This window comes from Rhamphochromis longiceps, linkage group LG7, assembly GCF_057381845.1.
Source record: "Rhamphochromis longiceps isolate RC_006_pf linkage group LG7, R_longiceps_female_GT1.1, whole genome shotgun sequence".
Lineage (NCBI taxonomy): Eukaryota > Metazoa > Chordata > Actinopteri > Cichliformes > Cichlidae > Rhamphochromis > Rhamphochromis longiceps.
Window position 1 is genome coordinate 67,569,362 of NC_140563.1, and position 18,845 is coordinate 67,588,206.

Sequence of the window (18,845 nt, forward strand, 5' to 3'; positions counted from 1 at the left end):
TTCGAAGCTATTTTTATTTTTGTATGATACCTGATTTATATGGAATATGGTTGAAGTAAACTAAAGCCTGAAATACTTAGTCAGTCATTTGTTTAACAGTAATTTAACATTATATAATTCACATATAAAACTATGAATTGTAATTTTAAATGCCTTAAAAGCATGTAGAATAGCATGTGTAGGCAAGTATAATTCTCCTTTTTTTTAATCAAGAAGCAAAGACAAAAAGGAAAAAAAAAAGAAACGGGGCAGAGTTCGGTGCTTGAATCATCCGTCCCCACCAACGCCAAAACCAAATCTACACCCTTGCCAGGAAGTATAAAATCCAGAAAGCTGCACAACGTGTGGTGGCTGTCAGGAACAAAAATGTAAACGTAATGTTTGATGAGTTGTTGGGTTAACCCTGTGAGGTCTAAAATATAATTGGCCATTCTAAATTTAATCTTACATTTGTAGTTCATCTTCAGATGGTTTTATTTTATTTCATTTCATCGTATTTTGTTTTACCTTGCCTTGTTTGGTATCATTCTTTTCAGCTCAACCTCACATGTCTGAATTTACAGTTATTTTTTCACTGACATACTGTGTTGACACAAGTGATCCGAAATCACACGAAAAAACATAAACTCTTAGTCGTTATATATTGTTTTACTGTAAAAACTTATATTTAATTTTAATTGTTGCTGAGCTCAAAGTGTTAATGCCACCTTATTTTAATTTAATAATTTTAGGGTAGATCTGCCCTCGAGGCCACAGACCTGCACACGTCCATTTTTGCTAACATGAGTCCACCTGCACTGGCTGTGAAATCTTTATCTTTTGCTTCCACTCAGGGCTCTGTGGTGCAATGGAGAGCGCATTGGACTTTTAGAAGAGCAAAGAGGAAGTAAGTCAAAGGTTGTGGGTTCGAGTCCCACTTGAGTCAATTTCTATTAATTAGCACTTCATTGGTTCAGTGATGTGAAAGTGCCTTACCAATACTGTCTAACTCACTCTCTTTAGATCTGCCTGCAGCCTTGTAAACAGGCAATCATGTTATACACCTGACATGTGACTCATGTAGCTGTTTCACTTGGCACTGCTGAAGATATGTGGTACAGTCACTGAGCTTCCTTTTTAATTTCAATTAGTCAGCTTAGTTAACCACTAACAGTAAATATGTATTTTACATGTAAATCAGGAGTTGTGTTTTAAAACCTTTACACATTTTCAGAAAAACATATGACTGCATCTACTTTTAGATCATCCAGGGACCCCTTATGATTTGTTTCTATGTCCAGTTTATATGTGGAGAATCTAATGCATCAGCAGGGGTGTTGACTATCTTAATCTCAGTTATCTAATGAATTCATCATATTGACTCATCTCTAACACAGAGTAAAACTCTACAAAAAGTTTTTCTCAAAGTTTCCCAAGCAAGCATTTTGAATCAAAAACACACGTTCCAGTTTCATGTCATTTTTGTACTCCATTTATGCATGAAAAGGAAAAACATGAGCCGCAGTCATTTACACTGGAGCAGAGCATCATGGAGGACAGCCATCTGTGAACATCACACTCTGATGCTGGAGAACTTGAGATGTATATTTAAGGTTTAAAAACAAGTTCAACTGTGCTTCACTGTCAGATTCTATCATGCCCTTCTGTGGCTGCAGGCTGCTGTTTGGGATCATCTCCACTAGAGGGTGTCTTGAGCGAGCAGCTGCTTCTCACCTGCTCACACACAGTTACAACAAACATAACATAAAAAACCCCAAACATTAACATTATGTTGGTGCTGGATTTTTTAAAAAAGAGATTTGAAAACATAAGGACGGGCCTTATGTTTCAAATATGAATTTTCAACCCGTACCTGCTCGGCCATTCATACCTCAAAGTAATCAATCAATAAATAAACAATCAAATGACAAACTGAGCTTCAAAGGGCTCTGTGGCGCAATGGATAGCGCGTTGGACTTCTAGCAAAGAACAGAGGAAGGAATTCAAAGGTTGTGGGTTCGAGTCCCACCAGAGTCAGTGCCTGTAATTTAAGTTCTATTAATAAGCACTTCAATTGATCAGTATTGGAAAACAGCTTTATTAAGGTGGTCAGGTCAAACACAGACCCATCACTCACATAAACAAAATCATTGACAGATTCTATCACGCCCTACTATGGCTTCAGGCTGCTTTTTCTGATACCCTCCACTAGAGGGCATCTTCTTAGTGGGCAGAATTACTCTGCTTTATATACAAATACTATATTTTATGTGAAATTAACAAACTGTTAAACAGAACCTGCAAAGTAGAACCTTTGTGATTTACACAAACAACTACTAAAGCTGCCCCTAAAAGTTGAAGAAATGCAATCACACCAAAGAGAGAAATACAGCCACACTTCTCATCAGTGTCTCTCAGAACTTTTTTTTATTTCCCATGCATAGTTTGGATGAGTGTAGTGGAACTGAAATGAAAAACATGGACATAAAAGTGTTGACATTCATTGTGATTTTCTCCGTTACAGACATCAAAGAAATCATTAAAAAAAGGTTTACAATTAAACAAAGAAAGGTTTTATTCAAGGTTTAAAATCTTTCAGAAACGTCCTTCAAGGTAGAGCTAGGATGCATTCTGGACGGGAAAAAGTGCCGTAAAACATAAATACGTTACCAAAAAAAAAAAAAAAAGCAGCTAAAACTAAAACATTCAGCACGTTTTTATACAACAGTGCAACGAAAAGGCGGCAAGATCTAAGGGTGGTTTCTCAGCACTCAGTTCCTCCATTTGTAACTAGGTGACATGACTGCAGCTACCAAAAACCTTTAGTGCCAGGAACGTCTTTCAAGGAACTAAAAGGTCCATTAGATCATTGGGTTTCTGCATTTCCACTGTGGTGTGAGGACCTGTGACGATTAAGAAAGTCAGGCCTCTGCATGGACGCAAGGAAGCTTTTACACGTCATTCCCCAAGCTGCAGATTATACAACAATGCAGACGACAATGGCATGTAATGTGAGGGACAGGGGACTGCATAACAGCAGTCAGCGTTGAAGAGATTCAACGATACTGCTGTTGCTCGTGATTTACAACTTTGCAAACAGTCACTGAAGGCATGAGCCGAGAAATGCTAGGAATAGTTGACCAATCATAAAAGTTCAGAAAGCAACTACCCAACCCCCAAAAAAGCTCAGGAATTTTTTGGGGTGGGGCTACCTCCTGAACAGGGACTTTCAGAGTTTAAAAAAACAAACAAAACCCCTAGAACTTAGACCCTAGTCCCAACAGTGAAAACACCCTGAGCTCCTCCAAAGGTTCCTGCAAAGTTCCTGCAGTGAAAAAGTGGCTCACGGCATGTTCTTCTCTCTACTTCGGGGTGGCTGTAGCTCAGGTGGCAGAGCAGGTCAGCCACTAATCAGAAGGTCGGTGGTTTGATCCCAGGCTGTCTCCTGGCTGCATGCCAAATATCCTTGGGCAAGATACTAACCCCATGTTTGCCTACTGGTGGTGGTCAGAGGGCCCGGTGGCGCCAGTGTCCGGCAGCCTCGCCTCTGTCAGTGCACCCCAGGGTGGCTGTGGCTACAATGTAGCCGTTGCCTGTGTGTGAATGCGCTATACAAATGCAGGCCATTTACTTTTAAGACCACAGCAGTGTGATGAGTCTGGTGCACTGGTGCTCCAAGCTAAACAGGAACAGGTAATGTCTCCTAAATTTAAAAAGAACTGGAATTATGAAAAATTTATCTATATGATATAATATTAAGTATGGAAACCACCGAGTCGGTATACGTATCCTTTAAAACTGCGCTGGTCGATCATTTTGTTCTACACTGTGTTATGTTACTGTTTTGGTCCAGTGTCTCTGAAACAACATCTTTAAAAAAACAGAGACCAACTACAAAAATGTGGATATTTAGAGGCAAAAAAAGTTTCTGAGGAGATTCTGAAGAAGAACACAGCATAAAAAAGGGTTCTGCTTTTAGTTTTCTAATCTTGCTGTGACTGCAGGATGTAAATAACTGCTTTGCCTTGTTTCTTACATCTTTAAAGGTTACTTATGAGAATTTTCCAGTGACCTCTGACCCCCAATATGATGCTCCTTTAGCCCCTTTACACCCCCAGGGTGTGGTTAGGTGCACGTTTTCCCCCTGAATTTGTAAACAGCTGAAGATTCTTAAAACCAGGTGATCCACTGCTTCCCTGCAGAAAAACCCCTTCAGTGTGGATGGACGCACAAAAAGCTTTCTTGGTGATATTACACCTGTTCCATTAACATCTTTGCAGCTCCCGGGACACCAATCAATCGGACCAGGTCCAAATTCTACTACTGCTTTAGTTCCACATACGTGGACTTGTGTCTGCGTTAAATGCAAAAACACAATCCAAGTGCTGTTAAGAGCATGCCAAACCAACAAGTTGGCAAAATAACCACAAGCTTAAAGTCGTGAAGAAAACCATGTAAACACGGGGGATCGTGACATTAAATGGCTCCTGAATTTCTGAATGAGGCCCATTTTCAGTCATCTGGAACCGTCTGCGAGGGGCCGAAAGCTGCATCTTAAAAAAATACTTAATGCGTGGACGAGACCTCAAACCAGTCGCGTCAGGATCACAAGACAGACTGTATATAAAGATGGACAACTCACACTGTCAAAAAAGTAAAGTGAAATTTGGCTGAATATTTAAGGAGTCTGTGAAAACCAGGGATGATTTTAGCTCTATTACTTTACATTTAGATTTGTTTCTTGAAGACCTGGCGGTGGGGTTTGTTAACAGTCTGCTATTTAAAACTGTACTTTTAGTGTCGCTTGAAAGTCTGAGTCGGTTTTAATGGCTCACAATGAAAAGAGCTAAAATCCTGAGAGATGTTGGGGGGGGGGGGGGAATAAACGCTGTGATGTAGATGCAGATTTTTACCCCTCGGCATCTACAGGTTAGTTTGCATCAAAGTCAGAAAAATAAAAAGTAATTCACAGTTCTAGGTAACACTGTATTGCAACTGCAACAGCAGCACGGGAACATCTGGTGTGTCTGTGTACAAATGAGACACACACACACACACACACCACAGCCACAACATATGGTTATATGTGCTTACTTTTCTTTTGTGAGGTCTTACACCAACATGTGACTGTTCACTGTTTTGCCTTCATTGCCGGAGAGAAGTACAATCGTAATAATAAATATGCCTTAGTATGAGAGTGAAGTTTGCAACAAATAATGTAAAGCTGTGTGTGTGTGTATCTGAAGACAAACGTCTTACTGAAAATGTGGATTTTCGTGTAACCTAAAAATGTGGAAAGCTTCGTCACTCTCACCAAAGTGTGAACGCAGCAGCGTCCAACGAGCTCCCTTCAATGTTCGGACGTGACGGTCTGGAAACAAACAGCTGTTCTGCACGAATCGTGGGGTTAAAAACAGAAAGACAAAAAAAGAAAAGCTGTGCTGGTTTTCAGACGGCATCGATTACAGCCCACATTAACAGAACGAGAAATACTAACATGATAAAGTTCAGTGTGATCCCAGTGATTACTGTGAAAAGATATTACATATCTACACTTAGAAAATTCACTTCAACACACCCAGATCCAAACAGTTCTTTCCACCAGTATGAAAAATATACAAATAAAAAATACAAATACTCTCGGACACTAAGTAGGTAGTTTTCTGTTGACATGAAATCAGTGATGACTAAAAGATAAATATTTCACATCTTTTTTCTTCTTCCTTGCATTTTTTTTACAGAGAAAATAAAAATTTGTGTGTATGAAAGGAAAAAAAAGTCCCATTTTGAAATATTATCCTTCAGTAATAAGTAACATCATGATAGCACATATCTGTGTGTCAGCTAAAATGCCTCAGCTTCTCTAGTAAGCAGAAAAGAGCCAGTGTTGAACCCAAAAGCATAGAATTCTTTTCTTTTCAGACATCATACACTATGCACAGATAATAAAAACATCAACAATGATCAAGTCTTTTTTTTTCCACACAAGAGAAATGATTCCTCCGTTTAGGTCTGGGAACGTAAAAGAGCTCAGGGGGCGGGGAAACACTGGAGATGCACTATCATCATCATCATCATCATCATCATCATCATCATCATCATCATCATCAGTCAGAATGGAATTACTGCCATGAAAAGCTCAGTTCAGAGACAGAAAAAAGGTTTTGCTGACATACATCTATTTAGCGTCCCATAATAACACTACTGTGAGGCGAGGGTGTGGTAAGTGTTGAATCAGCGACTGGTGTACAAAGAGTGATCTTCGGGACGAGGGCACACCAGTGTGCAGGTAGCATGTGTCTCAGCTCTTAGTGTACTACACACTTTGACCCAAAGGAGGAATTTCAGTTTCTGTATGTGAGTAACACCACCTGGGAATTCTGCTCTGGAGGAGCCAGGCATCGGGCCTTGCCAGGTGAGTAACAGTCATTCACTGTCATTCGTGGTGATGCCAGCCGAGCACCGTTTTGGCACCTATGTGGGACACTGGCGGGGGAGGAGGAGGACCCTCTGAGCCATTTAAAACTTAGTGAAGGAAAACTTCCGCTCAGAAAGATGAAAGGGAAGGGAAAGATCAAAAGTGTCTTAGCTCACTTAACATGTTCGGCACTGTGGGAAGAGCAGTAGTATTTCTTGTGAGCTATGAACGTGGAGAGGCTGCTGAACTTGATGTTGCACAGCCGACAGAAGCGCGAGTTACCGTTCTGCACAGGGGAGATGACTGGGGTGGTTTTAGGACTGACGCTGGGTACAGGGATGTGGGAGGCCACGGTCTGGGCGGCCTTGTCCGGAATGTGTGACGATCCCAGCTTCTCCCTCAGGACCTCAGGCACAGGTGACAAAGTCAGAGACGGAGCCCTTGGGGGAGACACAGGCAGAGGAGAACTGGCTAACGGTGATCCGCCCCCGGCGGAGGGGCTGCCGTTCACCAGGGGCGAAACAGGGGAAGCGGTACCACTCCTACCCTGCCCGTTGATGCTGTCTCTGTGAACTCGAGAGACAAGTCTGGCCTGGTTGGTTGGAGTAGCTGAAGTCGCTGCAGCGGCTCCATCCCTGGGACTCAGGCTCGGGCTGCGGCTCGCTGTTCTGCCCAGATGGGGCAGAGTCTCCTGGGGTGGCTGAATGGTTACAACCAGCCCGTGGGTAGTCTTGAAATGGTCCATCAAGTCACCAGCGATGGGCCTGTTGGGACAGTATGGGCAGACCAGCTGAGCAGAAGCCGTGACCACGCTTTTGGCTCCAGCTCCTGGAGAGGCTGCAAGTGTGGTATTTGTATGCGAAGGAGATGCAGCATCCGAGGCGGGTAAGGCAGAGGTGTGAGGACTGGATGACGTGCCCTGAGCCTGGGCCACCCACTCAGCTGGGTGAGCTTTATTCTCCACAGGGTGCAGGAGATCCGAACGCTCCTGCTGAGGCCTGCTTTTTGGAGAGGTGGAGGCTGATCTCTTGAGCCTGTGAAGCTGCTCCAAAGTGTGGGGTTGGAGGGTGGTGGCAGGGCAGTAGTATGTTTTATGAGCCAGGTAGTTCTCAATACTGTTGAAACTGATGCTGCAGGCTGTGCACTTGTGGTAGTCGGTGAGAGGCAGGGCTGGGAGAATGCTGCTGCCGCCGCCGCTGCTGCTGCCGCTGCCGCTGTGCCGTGGAGCCTCTCTGAGACGGGGCCTCTTGCTCAGGTCGATTGGGCCATCTCCTTCGGGACTTGAGCCACCTGCACCACTGGGAGAGACTTCCTGCTTTACTACCAAGCCCAGAACCGAGGGGGATGGAGCAGAGGCGGCGGCAGTGGCTGCCGCTGCTGCTGCTGCAGCGGCAGCGTTAGCTAACGCCTCGGTTCTTGCCATGTGAATCTCATACATCTTCTTTCTTTTGCGTGTTCGGATGGGCTGCGGAATGAAGGCGGCTGTGTTGGTGGTCTTGGCCATGTGTACGGCTCTCTGGTTGGACGGGTCGTGGCGCGACGCACAGTAGAAACGTTTGTGGACAGTGTAGTTGTCGTGACGGCTGAAACGGATGTTGCAGGCTTCGCAGAAGGTTCTGTTGGGATCGTCATCAAGGTCCTCTGTGGAACCGCTAGCAGGACTCTGGCTGCCTTCACTTGCTCGTCCTCCTCCGCCTCCTCCGCCTCCTACACTCATACCAGCACCTTCCCCTTCAGAAGAGGACGGGACTCCCTCTGTCCCCGCTGGAGGTTCAGTCTTCACCTCCAGCACCCTCCTGGATTCTGCTGCTCCACTTCCTGCAGGAGGCTCGGAGTCAGACGGCGAGGCAGAGGCGGCCCTACTTGATGCTCCGCCCTGAGGAGATGCAGATGAGCCGCGTGTGCCAGCAGAAGGCGCGGCGGCCGAGGCTGCGTCTCTAGTCAATGCGGGGCCCGAGGCTGAGGATGCACCTTCGCCTTGATGCCTGCTTGAGCAATAAAGCCTCTTGTGTGCATAGAAATTGTTGATGTTATTGAAGGTGATATCGCACTCGAAGCAGGTAGCTCCTTTGTGAGGTGGAGTGGCTGTTGCCGTGGGTGCAGTCGGTCCAGAAGGAAAGAAGGCTGCGGCGTTGTTCTGGGCGACCGTCTGGCCCTGCTTTAGGCGACTGTGGACCATCTCTGACATTTTAGCCAGGATCTCCGAGGCCTGAGGCAAGATGGCTGCCTCGGGGTTAAACATGTACTGAGGCAGGAACAGCGCTCCTCCTGGAACAACTGAGCCTGCACCTCCCATATGGGCGGGGCTAGAACCAGGGGTGGGACTAGTGGGTTCTGCCTTCACTGTTGTTGTAGCTGGACTCTTCGGCGAGTTCGATGTTTGGCTGGAGGAGGTCGTTTGCGCCTCTTTTATGTTCCTTCCTGCCTCTTGATCTACCTCCTCTCCACCCATCTCCTCCTCCTCCTCTCCATCCTCCTTAATCTCCATTTTCTGCTCTTCTGTGTCTGAATCTGAATGAGGCTCCTCTTTGATCTTTAACTCCATGATCTGGTCATCAGCAGGACTGCAGTCTCGAGGCGTGGCTGAGCCTCCGTTTGTGCCTGGACTGGATGAAGCTAGGGGTTCCTTCTCCTGGGGAGACGGTTGGGGGTGGTCGACCGACGATGGGGTACTCTGACGAGGAGTAGGGCTTCTTTCAGCTGGGACCCTGACTTCCAGGTGAGTTCGTACATGTTGCTGGAGCTGAGCAGGTGAGTCAGCGTTGTGGCCACAAACTTGACACTTCAGCACAACACCAGAGTCTCCTGGACTCAGACCTTAACAGGAGAGTCAAGGTTAGTAAATTAAAACAGTCGCTTACATTTGAATAGATTATTCAAATTTTATTCAAAATCTCAGATTACTCAGATTAAACATGTCCAAAATTTCCAACAATCTCAGGAGGGTTAAAGGACAAAAAAGGGCCAACGTGCCGGCTTTCCAGCAGTGAACCTTTTAAAGTTACTGCTACGTAATCCAAGTATAAAAAATAACAGAATATGACGGAATGACTTACCGATGGACAGGGGTAGCTTAGGGAGACCTGGCCCCGGAGAGTACACCTCACTGCGAGATCCAGGCTGGCAAACCATGTGGCTGGTGACCAGATGGCTGTAGAGGATGTCCCTCGTGGTGGAGACGAAGCCGCAGCCGTGACACACCCCGTTCAGGGTGTCCGTATGGACCTTAAGGTGCCGCTCACAGTTCGCTTTAGTGGTGAATGCTGACAGACAGATGAGACAGACAAATGGACGCTCGCCTGTGGAAGGATGGAGAAGGATAACAGTCAGGCCCAGATGCTCTGACCCTTTGTCTTTTATGCATAGATATAAATACTGCTCTCACCACTGTGTGTGCGCATGTGAATCTCGAGTGAGCTGGCACTGGGGCAGCTCTTGTTGCACTGTGGGAAGGGGCAGATGCGTTCATTGGGGTACGACTCCTTGGGTTTGTCTTGTGGAGGGGAGGAAGCTGCAGCTGGCTGCTTCTGACGGCTGGCACAATAGTACATAAGATGGGCCTGCAGGTTCCTCTCACTACGGTACCAGATCCCACAGTCCTTACATGGGAAAATGTCCTCTGTTCAGCAAAAACAAGTACACACCAGCTAGTCAGTCAAACACAGACACAAATATTGGTTCAAGAACCTGAAAAGCGCTGGTTTAATTAGCAAAAGTAAGGATGAGGTTAAGTTTGCCTGCTACAGTTATACAAAGTTTTAATTGTAGTCTAATTGTAATCTCACAGACTTGTGGTTTACAGTTTTGAGATATGTATACATTTTTAATTACTATAGACTATTTCCAAATTTACTCACTTCATTATTTAAACCAGTTCAACTGCTCGTCAACACACCAATATCTAGTCGGCCAATCACATGGCAGAAACCTCATGGATTTAGGCATGTAGCCATGGTTACATCAACCTACCGAAGTTCAAGTATCAGAACCTCTGATTTAGTGGGATTTTCCCACAAAAACATCTGTAGTTTAAAGGGAATCCAGCACATTGTTGCACACATGTCTGAAGGAAAAAGGAGGTCCAACCCGGTACTACCCAGGTGTACCTAATACAGTGGCAGGTGTGTGTGCACACCACAGAAGCCTTCAGAAGTCTCCTGCCACAGAGGCACCAGATCTACCGGTGTGTGATGATTGTGAATTATCTGACCATCAGTCAGACGTCACCACAGAAGCAACGGGAAACTTTAAAGTGGAAGGCACAAACTAATCAGCTGGTTTTAAAAGCGCTACAGTGCCATCTTGTGACTGAAGAGAACATTACATTTATATAACAAAGTACATTTCAGTAAATCACAACAGCTGCAGGTACCAGTTTGAAGTTCTCCAGAGGCCTGGTAATAAACGAATTGATTCAGGTGTGTTGACCCAGGGTGAGATCTAAAACCTGCAGGACACTGAGCCTTGAGGTCTCGAGTTCTAACATGGCATATATCTGATACATTTTTGCCTCATTTGAAATTAATTGAAAATATGTATTGTTCTGCAAATAGCCGGCTGAACTTTTAACTACTTAAAATGCTCTTTTCGTGAATACGATTTGAATACAACACTCACTATTGACAACAGCAGTAGCCAAGATTGCTGCCATGCCAGCTTGCTGCGGGAGGAGCTGGATCTCTGAGTGCAGCGCCGCCGGGTACGACGGCTCCTCCTTCACCACAGGTTGTTTGTGGGCGACAAGGCTCAGTGGAGGAGAGCCTTGGGCCACCGGAGAGGAGGAGCCCAGTGGAACAGGAGACACGAACGCCACGAGCCTTTCACCGGCCGTAAGCTCTTTCATCACCTTACAGAACAAGTCCTCGCCTGAAAACAAACAGGAGGGAGTAACAAATGGAAATCTGGCAGCATAAAATGCACAGTTGTGTTTGATCTCAGCTTTCTGCTGTTTGATACACAGATTCTGATTTTGAAGGCAGCTAGAAAATAAATATCCTATTGTCGTGCATTAGAAAAAAGTCACCTTGGCTGTAGATAGAGCAGTTTGCTGCAGAGGCATCGGAGGTCAGAGGGAGGCGACTAATCCAACAATCTGGATCTTCACACACGACGGTCATCCGAATGTTCTGCACACACAAAGAACAGTTTTCATTGATCAGACTGATCACAGCCAAGGTTTTTATTCTTGCCTGTCAACCAACACACAACAAACACACACAAAGGGTTCTTGTTATTACTCATTTTGCATCATAGCAGATCCACAAGGCTGCAACTGACAACACACAAGTCGGTGCACCCCTACCGCTGGTCCAGAACGCGTAAATCAAACGTGAAGCATCAAGAATATTTTAGGAAGTTAAACAAAGTAACCAAATGGGTTCATCACAAGTCCCAAGATGCTGTGTTTATGAGTCACTTTTGTTTTTAAGATAAAACTGTTAATTTTCTCTCAGTCGGTCATCGGATCATTTCGGTTTTAGAGACCTGCTCAGTTTCTGCTCAGTTTCTGGGTGAGTTGTGGAAAATGTTCTGAAGCGGAGGCTAAATTCTCATAATTCTTTCTTTTAAAAAATTTATTCCATCTATTACGGTATCATTGTATATATGTATATGGACTCCTGACCGATTAACAGATCGATGTCTGTTTTGTTAATTGGAAGAATTTATATTTTCAAAATAAAAGTTAATTTATTGTTCTAAGCACTACGATAGATTTTTTCCTCCATAATGAGCTCTTTTATTCATGTATTTTGATTGTGGGGGATAAAATATCCAAACTTATGACTATATAATAGTAAAAGGAAAATCCTACTATTATATTTATCATCAGCTGGAATCACAAAGAACCTCTCTCTTCCTCTGGATTTATTCTTAGTGTAAAAAAACACTGCAAAATCAGACTATCAATCAGATCATGAAGCATAAAATTAAAATCTGACATTAAATGAGAAAATAAATAAATAAATTTTTATTTATATAGCACCTTTCAAGACAGAATCACAAAGTGCTGCACATAAGATTACAAGTCATAAAAACAACCAAAGTGTTTGTATAAGTGTAGCCCAATTTGGACTGATTCTCATATAGCGCCTTTCTACTCTCCCACAGTACTCAAAGCGCTGTATACAACACGCCTCATTCACCCATGCACTTCTAAACACAAGTGCAAACTACTCTACATTCACACTCCGATGAACACATCAGAGGGCAACTTGGGGTTAGCATCTTGCCCAACGATATTTGACATGCAGACTGGGGAAGTCAATGATCAAACCACCAACCTTCCAATCAGCAGCTGACTTGCTCTACCACCTGAGCCACAGCCACCCAGCCATAACTAGCTTTTGCTCCATGATGCTACATTTAAATTCTGGGCTTCCACAAAGCTTGAAAATGATCATCCAAACTCTGGTGTCATCACGTGATGATGCGTGGTTTACTCATTGTGACCCCCCCCTCCCAGATTAGATATTTAATTTGTTTCATGATAAACATGAATAAACATGTTACTGGGGAAAACCCCTTTAAAGCATGCCCAAGCTCAAATTCAACCTGTCGCCTAAACATCACCGCCAAATCAAGTAAAACATCTGCTATTGTCTTCTTCAAGTATTACCGCTCTTCTTTTAACTACCAGCAGATAATCACCAAAATCAAAGCATTAATTGTAGCCAGCTGGGACGACACAGCCACACGTGAGTATCCAGTGTGCGGCCAGCGGTAAACACCGGTTTATGAAAAGGCCGTCAGTGAGCAGAGGATGATTACAGCCCCAGAAGGAAATGAGGGAGCACAAGCGGAACAAAGCAACCCCGAAAATGAAGAAAAAAGAGGAATAAAAGAGGAAGAGGGACCTCAGGAGAAAGGAGAGAAGAAAAGGAAGAGGAAAAAAAGATCTGATGAAGTCGACAGGCAGCTATTCAAAGGGCAGCCATAATAAGATCCACGGTGGATACACTGGACAAAGAGTGTAGAGTCAACATCCACTGTCTGTATGTGTGGAGGTATGACACACACACACACACACACACACACACACACACACACACACACACACACACACACACACACACACACACACACACACACACACACACGAGTCCTGAGTACAATCCTGTCTTTGTTTATATGTGGCTGTGGGAGCACTCCCACCACATGTGTGTGTCCCATCACTGATAACTCTCAGCGAGGCCTTTCTTCTGTACTTCTGCACCAGCACATTATTCCTCAAACACCACCAACACCACCTTTCCTCCATCAGAGTTTCTGTTTAAGTATCATACTCCAGACATCACCACGAATATTCAAAATATAATCTTTCTACAACCAACAGAGATAAATAATAATAAAGGTGGATTTGACTGGGTTGTGACAGCTGCAGCGACTCCACGGGGAAGAGAAGAAATCTCTGATGCAGTGACCGACTGTCCTCACTGTGTGAGAGCTGCACAGCGATGCAGTACCGTTCACTCTCCACCAAGAGGAAGCATTCCCTCAGCACAGGACGTGACGGACCTCACTGAGCAGTTACAGTCGATGAGAGAAGCACAGAGAAGCTTCCTGCTTTATTTTCCCTGTCACGTTCAACGCTGGCGTCTTCCATGACTTTTGGTGTTTTTAAGTCTGATTTTCCTCCAAACACGCTGTAGATTTGTCTCAATGTTTCAGTAAGTTTCCTTTTTAAAAATATTTTCTGTTTGCAAAAAAATTCCAGATATGACCCGACCACTGGGCACCTTCTGAAAGGGTTCCCCTTTTTATCAAATTAAAAGTGGCATTAAATTTGAAACTGAAGAATTATTCATTTTATATTATTATAAAATGAATAATTAATTTATATAATTATTTATTATTTATACAGAATTATTCATTATTCATATACAGACTTATTCAGAATTATTCATTCTGGGAGGAAAAAAAGGAGGAAATTCATGGAAAGCCAGTGACGGGCTCTGCTGACACACTGCATGCACTTGGCCAAAGAAAAGATGAGTGAGGCTGATTCTCACTGCTCGTGTATCTGACCTTCACCATCTGTAACAAACCCGTCACATAAAAAAGTCCTTAAAATGATCTTTAGAGAGAACTACACTGACCACAGACAGCACACACGATCATCTATAATTGTTCTATTAGTGGAAAATGTTCAGTGTGATATACTGCATTAGTCTCAATTCATCAATATAATTAGTCATAAACTGCTGATAAACAAACACGTCAAATCACCAGTTTGGACCAGTGAGAGGAAAAAAGTTGTTTCTCCTCGTCTGCAGCAGGTCTGTGACATCACAGGATTATTGGGATTTTTAATCCTGCAACCAGTGAATAAATACCTGAAAATACTTTTTCATTGCGGCTCGATGTTAATGTTCAGGTTTCATAACTGCTGTAATTACTTATTTTATTGATTTATTTTTTAGTTTTCTGTAAAAAATTCCAAACACTTTGAATACAAATAAAATCCTCCTTACAAAAGCAGCGCTGTGATGTTCACCATGCAGGTTTTAGGAGTTAATACAAAGTTATCTTGCAGATATTAAAGAACTAATTAAACATTGATCAAGTAATGCAATTGAAAAAGTAGCGATTTCCTAATTATACAGCATTTAAAATGTGTGCATCTTTGATTGAAGTTATTTGTTGCTGGTTACATAAAGTATGATTATTACTCAACCAGTTCACAAATCTATTTATTATATTATGTATGTAATTCAGTTTAGTCTCATTATTCTGCTTGTTTAAGTTTATTTTTGTAACTGTGGACAGGTGTAGTATTTATCACCACAGCAGTTTGTATTACTGTGTTAAAAAAATGAATAACCTGTACTGTAGTTTTATATTTTATGTTTGTTTTATAATCATCTCATTTTATTTTTATACTGAAATCTTGTTTTTAATCCAGTGAACTAAAATGTCATTAATAATAATAAAATTAATGGAGAAACATATGAGTAGGAATAGCAAACGGCTTTGTTACTGATTAGTGAAGAAGATAATGACACATTCAGAGGAAACATTTCTCATGGAGAAATGCAAATAGCAGAAAACAAACTGAGATTCTTGAGAAAGCCTGCGTGTGCAGATCAAACCATCACTTTAAAACCTGTGTGTTTTTAACAAGTTTGATTTGATGTTCACTTTTATTCTTGTGTAATTTGTGACACTGACCTGTTAGCATATTCAGTACTTTGTTAATGGTCTTATATTATTCATGTTTTAAGCTGCTGTTTTATTGTGAAGCACCGTTGGTTTTTAAATGTGCTATATAAATAAAGTTGTATTGTATCGCATAAACACTGATGCTCTGGTGAGAAGACACCGTGCAGTGGCTTTTTCACCTTAACTTTGTGTGTTAAAGATGTTATATATGTCTCACCACAACTGAACCGCAGAGGACAAATATGAGGTAAAAATCAGGAACCACTTACGTGAGGTTTCAACTGTTTTAACTAAACTCTAAAAGCAGAAAATTCAGAATTTAAACTTTTAACTACAAAAGGAAAAAGAGAGCGCTGCTTCTTTAGAATTACAGGCTTGTTTTAGGAATTACTTTCAGATGTTACGCATTCATGTGAAGGCCTTCCCAAAAATATTTCAGAGCTGCTCTCCTCTTATCATCAACCTCAGTGCAGCTTAGCGTGAGCTCCTCCAACAGCTGCTGCTTGTTCATTGTTCAGAGGACATTTTAGACCAGGCTTAACTACGCTCTAATATCAGTTTGACTGCACTGCAAAAATAAAAGACTTGGGTTAAAATTACACAAGGTTAGACTGCTGTTAACTAAGCTTGGGAAAAATCAATGGCTCGTGCACACAGGCAGCTGGCTTTGTTTGTCCGTGTGAGTGAATCTATTCTCAGAAGCTCGTATACACAAAGAAGCCAAAAGATTTCAGCTCTGCTGTATGTATTGAGACGTTACGCCACAGAAGCGTTCAACACTCTTTGCTTATCTCTATTTTTGTGTCTGCTGGGGTAAACACTGCTGAGCAGGTATTATGTAAACCAGTTGGCCATTTTTGTTCTTTAAAAGCCTCCATTTACCCAGAATTCTTTGTCCCACTTAACATAGTCAATGACTAAATTTAGACATGTGCCAAACTTGTAATCATTTGGTTTGCCTCAGCCACAGTCGAGGTCTGTATTGGTGAAACTGGCCCCTGGTGAAACCTGAAAGAGTGGTGAATCGCTCCCTGCCTCTCAGGGACGTTGGTTTTATACCTAATCGTGTTTCTCATTAACCTTATTAGTTATGAGGTGCTGCAGCTAATTTTTTAAGCACTGCAACATTTTTCCGTTCTTTTGTTGCTCTTTTCACAACTTTTTACAGCAATTTATCTCAGTTTTCAAATAAACGCATTTGCAATTTCATTTTGCACAGTGTTTTTTCCCCTTATCTCTCTCTTTACATAAAGCAGCTATAACACTGGTTTGGTCAATAATACCTAACGTGAAGTCTTGCCACTGTTAGCTGAAGACATCGGGCAGTGTGTTATGATCAGACAGCTCATTGGAATATCTGAAGAAGATGGATGTTGGAAAGACAGTGAGAAGAGAGAGGGAAAGGACAGAAGGAAGGAAGCCTCTCAGTCTGTTGCACGTTAAAGATTGAGGCAGAGCGTATTGTATTTCATGGGGGACTAGCGCTGATGTGGAGATACGGCTGCTTTTGTTTTAATTTGTAACCCAATGCTGGAGCCGTCTGAGCTGTAAGTACTGCTAATTTGCTTCAGACTAATTCATCACGGCCACGGCTTTGGAATTCACCATGATAGGGCAATGGGGAGAGCTCACTAGCGCGCAAGTGGAAATAACACACACACACACACACACACACACATGCTCATCCTTTAAAGATCTAAAATAAATATTAAATAATTGAAGAGCGTGATGCACTCCCTTCTCTTCTTATTTCAGAACTAATAACACTTCAGCCTCTCCCCGATGGAGTTTCCTCTCCGACCACAACGACGTCAACAAGCTAGCACAAAAGAAACATGATAATAGAATATTTGTTTTTGGAGTTATTGATTGAACGTTAACGTCATAGATGTTGTGAAATGTCACATGCAATTTCCATTTATTTTCATATCTGATGTCTGACCAGATAAATCATCCCAGTGAGACGTGGCAGCTTTTCCACCCTCATGATGACTCACACTAGGGGCAATTCTCAAAACTATTCTCTACCATACTTCTTTGTAATCCTGTCAGCATGTAAGCCAGCTGCATGGAGGACACTGTAGACCCGAAGAGCCGAAGACTAACCAAGGCTCGATTGTTTGATGTGGGTCATTAATACCATCCCAGGAGGGCATGTGGGGGCAGTTCCAGGTTTGCAGTAGCAAAGCTAGCAGATGTGAAGCAGGTTCAGTTATGATTAGTTGTGCTGTGTTTTTGGTTTTGTTAAGTTATGTCATAGTGTAAAAACAGGTCAACTGGCCAGCCTCCAGATGTGAACACAGGAAACCTGAAGGAGTGAAGAAAAATATTTGTATTTAGGAGCACATCCCACATCTGTGGTCTCATTGGAATTCAGGAAACACTGCGGGAGCTACAGTAGCATGCAAACGCCTGCACGGGCTGTGTTAAAACTCCAAGATTACTTAGAAATCTATCAGTCATTCGGCCTGCTTGTCCTTGGTATGCCCACAGCTGAATCTAAAGGAGATAGAGATCAATTGTTGTCCTGCAGATGCTGCTAGTTTTTGCTTGGACAAAGCTAAAGTAGATGATTCGGCTCATGGAAGTAAATCACAACGTCACCTAATACCAGCAACGCTAACAGATAATCTGCTGTGTCAAACTGCAACAAGGAGAACACGCTACTTTACACACTTTACAGTCACACACACACACACAGTTTCACATGAGATAATGAGAGTCAGCGAGGCAGAGGGCCAGATCACACTTTGTGTGTGTGTGTGTGTGTGTAATTAACCAGGCCAGTAGAGAATGCAGATGCCAGAGATGTGCGAGTGAGTTAAGGAGAAGGGAGAGGCCACCGGATGTTATCAAAGCCCTTTTCACTTCTCTTGGGCTGAAGCCGATCACAATGACTCAAACGGCCAACGTTCGCCTCTGGAACGTCTGGACCAACAAAGAGTCAACCTTCTCAAGTTTTCAGAGCAGCCAAACACTATTATCTAAAGGTGGATAATGAAAATAGCACAAACATAAGAATCTTAGAAACAGCCATTGTTTCATGGCCGCATCACCTCCCTGCTTTTACTTGGTTAGCAAAGCAAGGGCCTTCAGACGGGTAAGTTTGAATGCTGAAACATTGGCATTGACACCACCTTGCAGCTAACTGAGACACAGTCCGTATGTAGCATAGAACATGGAAATGTACTATGAGTGTTTCCTATTTACAGAAAGAGCCCAGAATAGAAGGTGAGGGTTTTCAGATAATGATACGTGCAAATGTGCTGGTATGAACAGTGTCTGTAAA

The 18,845-nt window shown here is 43.0% G+C and overlaps 1 protein-coding gene and 1 non-coding gene across 2 annotated transcripts in view; one reads left to right on the forward strand and one right to left on the reverse strand.

Moving 5' to 3' along the window:
* The first annotated feature begins 1,924 nt into the window (after window positions 1-1,924).
* trnar-ucu (transfer RNA arginine (anticodon UCU)) lies at window positions 1,925-2,016 on the forward strand. The gene is given in 2 exon segments: window positions 1,925-1,961; window positions 1,981-2,016. It is a non-coding gene; the product is annotated as a tRNA-Arg (tRNA).
* A 367-nt stretch (window positions 2,017-2,383) lies between these two features.
* The window catches only part of zfpm1 (zinc finger protein, FOG family member 1), a 107,672-nt gene continuing 91,210 nt past the window's right edge, over window positions 2,384-18,845 (reverse strand). Inside the window, exons 5-9 of the mRNA XM_085414947.1 lie at window positions 11,421-11,523; window positions 11,015-11,263; window positions 9,783-10,016; window positions 9,454-9,696; window positions 2,384-9,214 (exon numbers count right to left, since the gene is read on the reverse strand). Coding sequence (XP_085271073.1) covers window positions 6,570-9,214; window positions 9,454-9,696; window positions 9,783-10,016; window positions 11,015-11,263; window positions 11,421-11,523 — 3,474 coding nt within the window. The 3' untranslated portion in view covers window positions 2,384-6,569. The remainder of the gene's footprint in view (window positions 9,215-9,453; window positions 9,697-9,782; window positions 10,017-11,014; window positions 11,264-11,420; window positions 11,524-18,845) is intronic.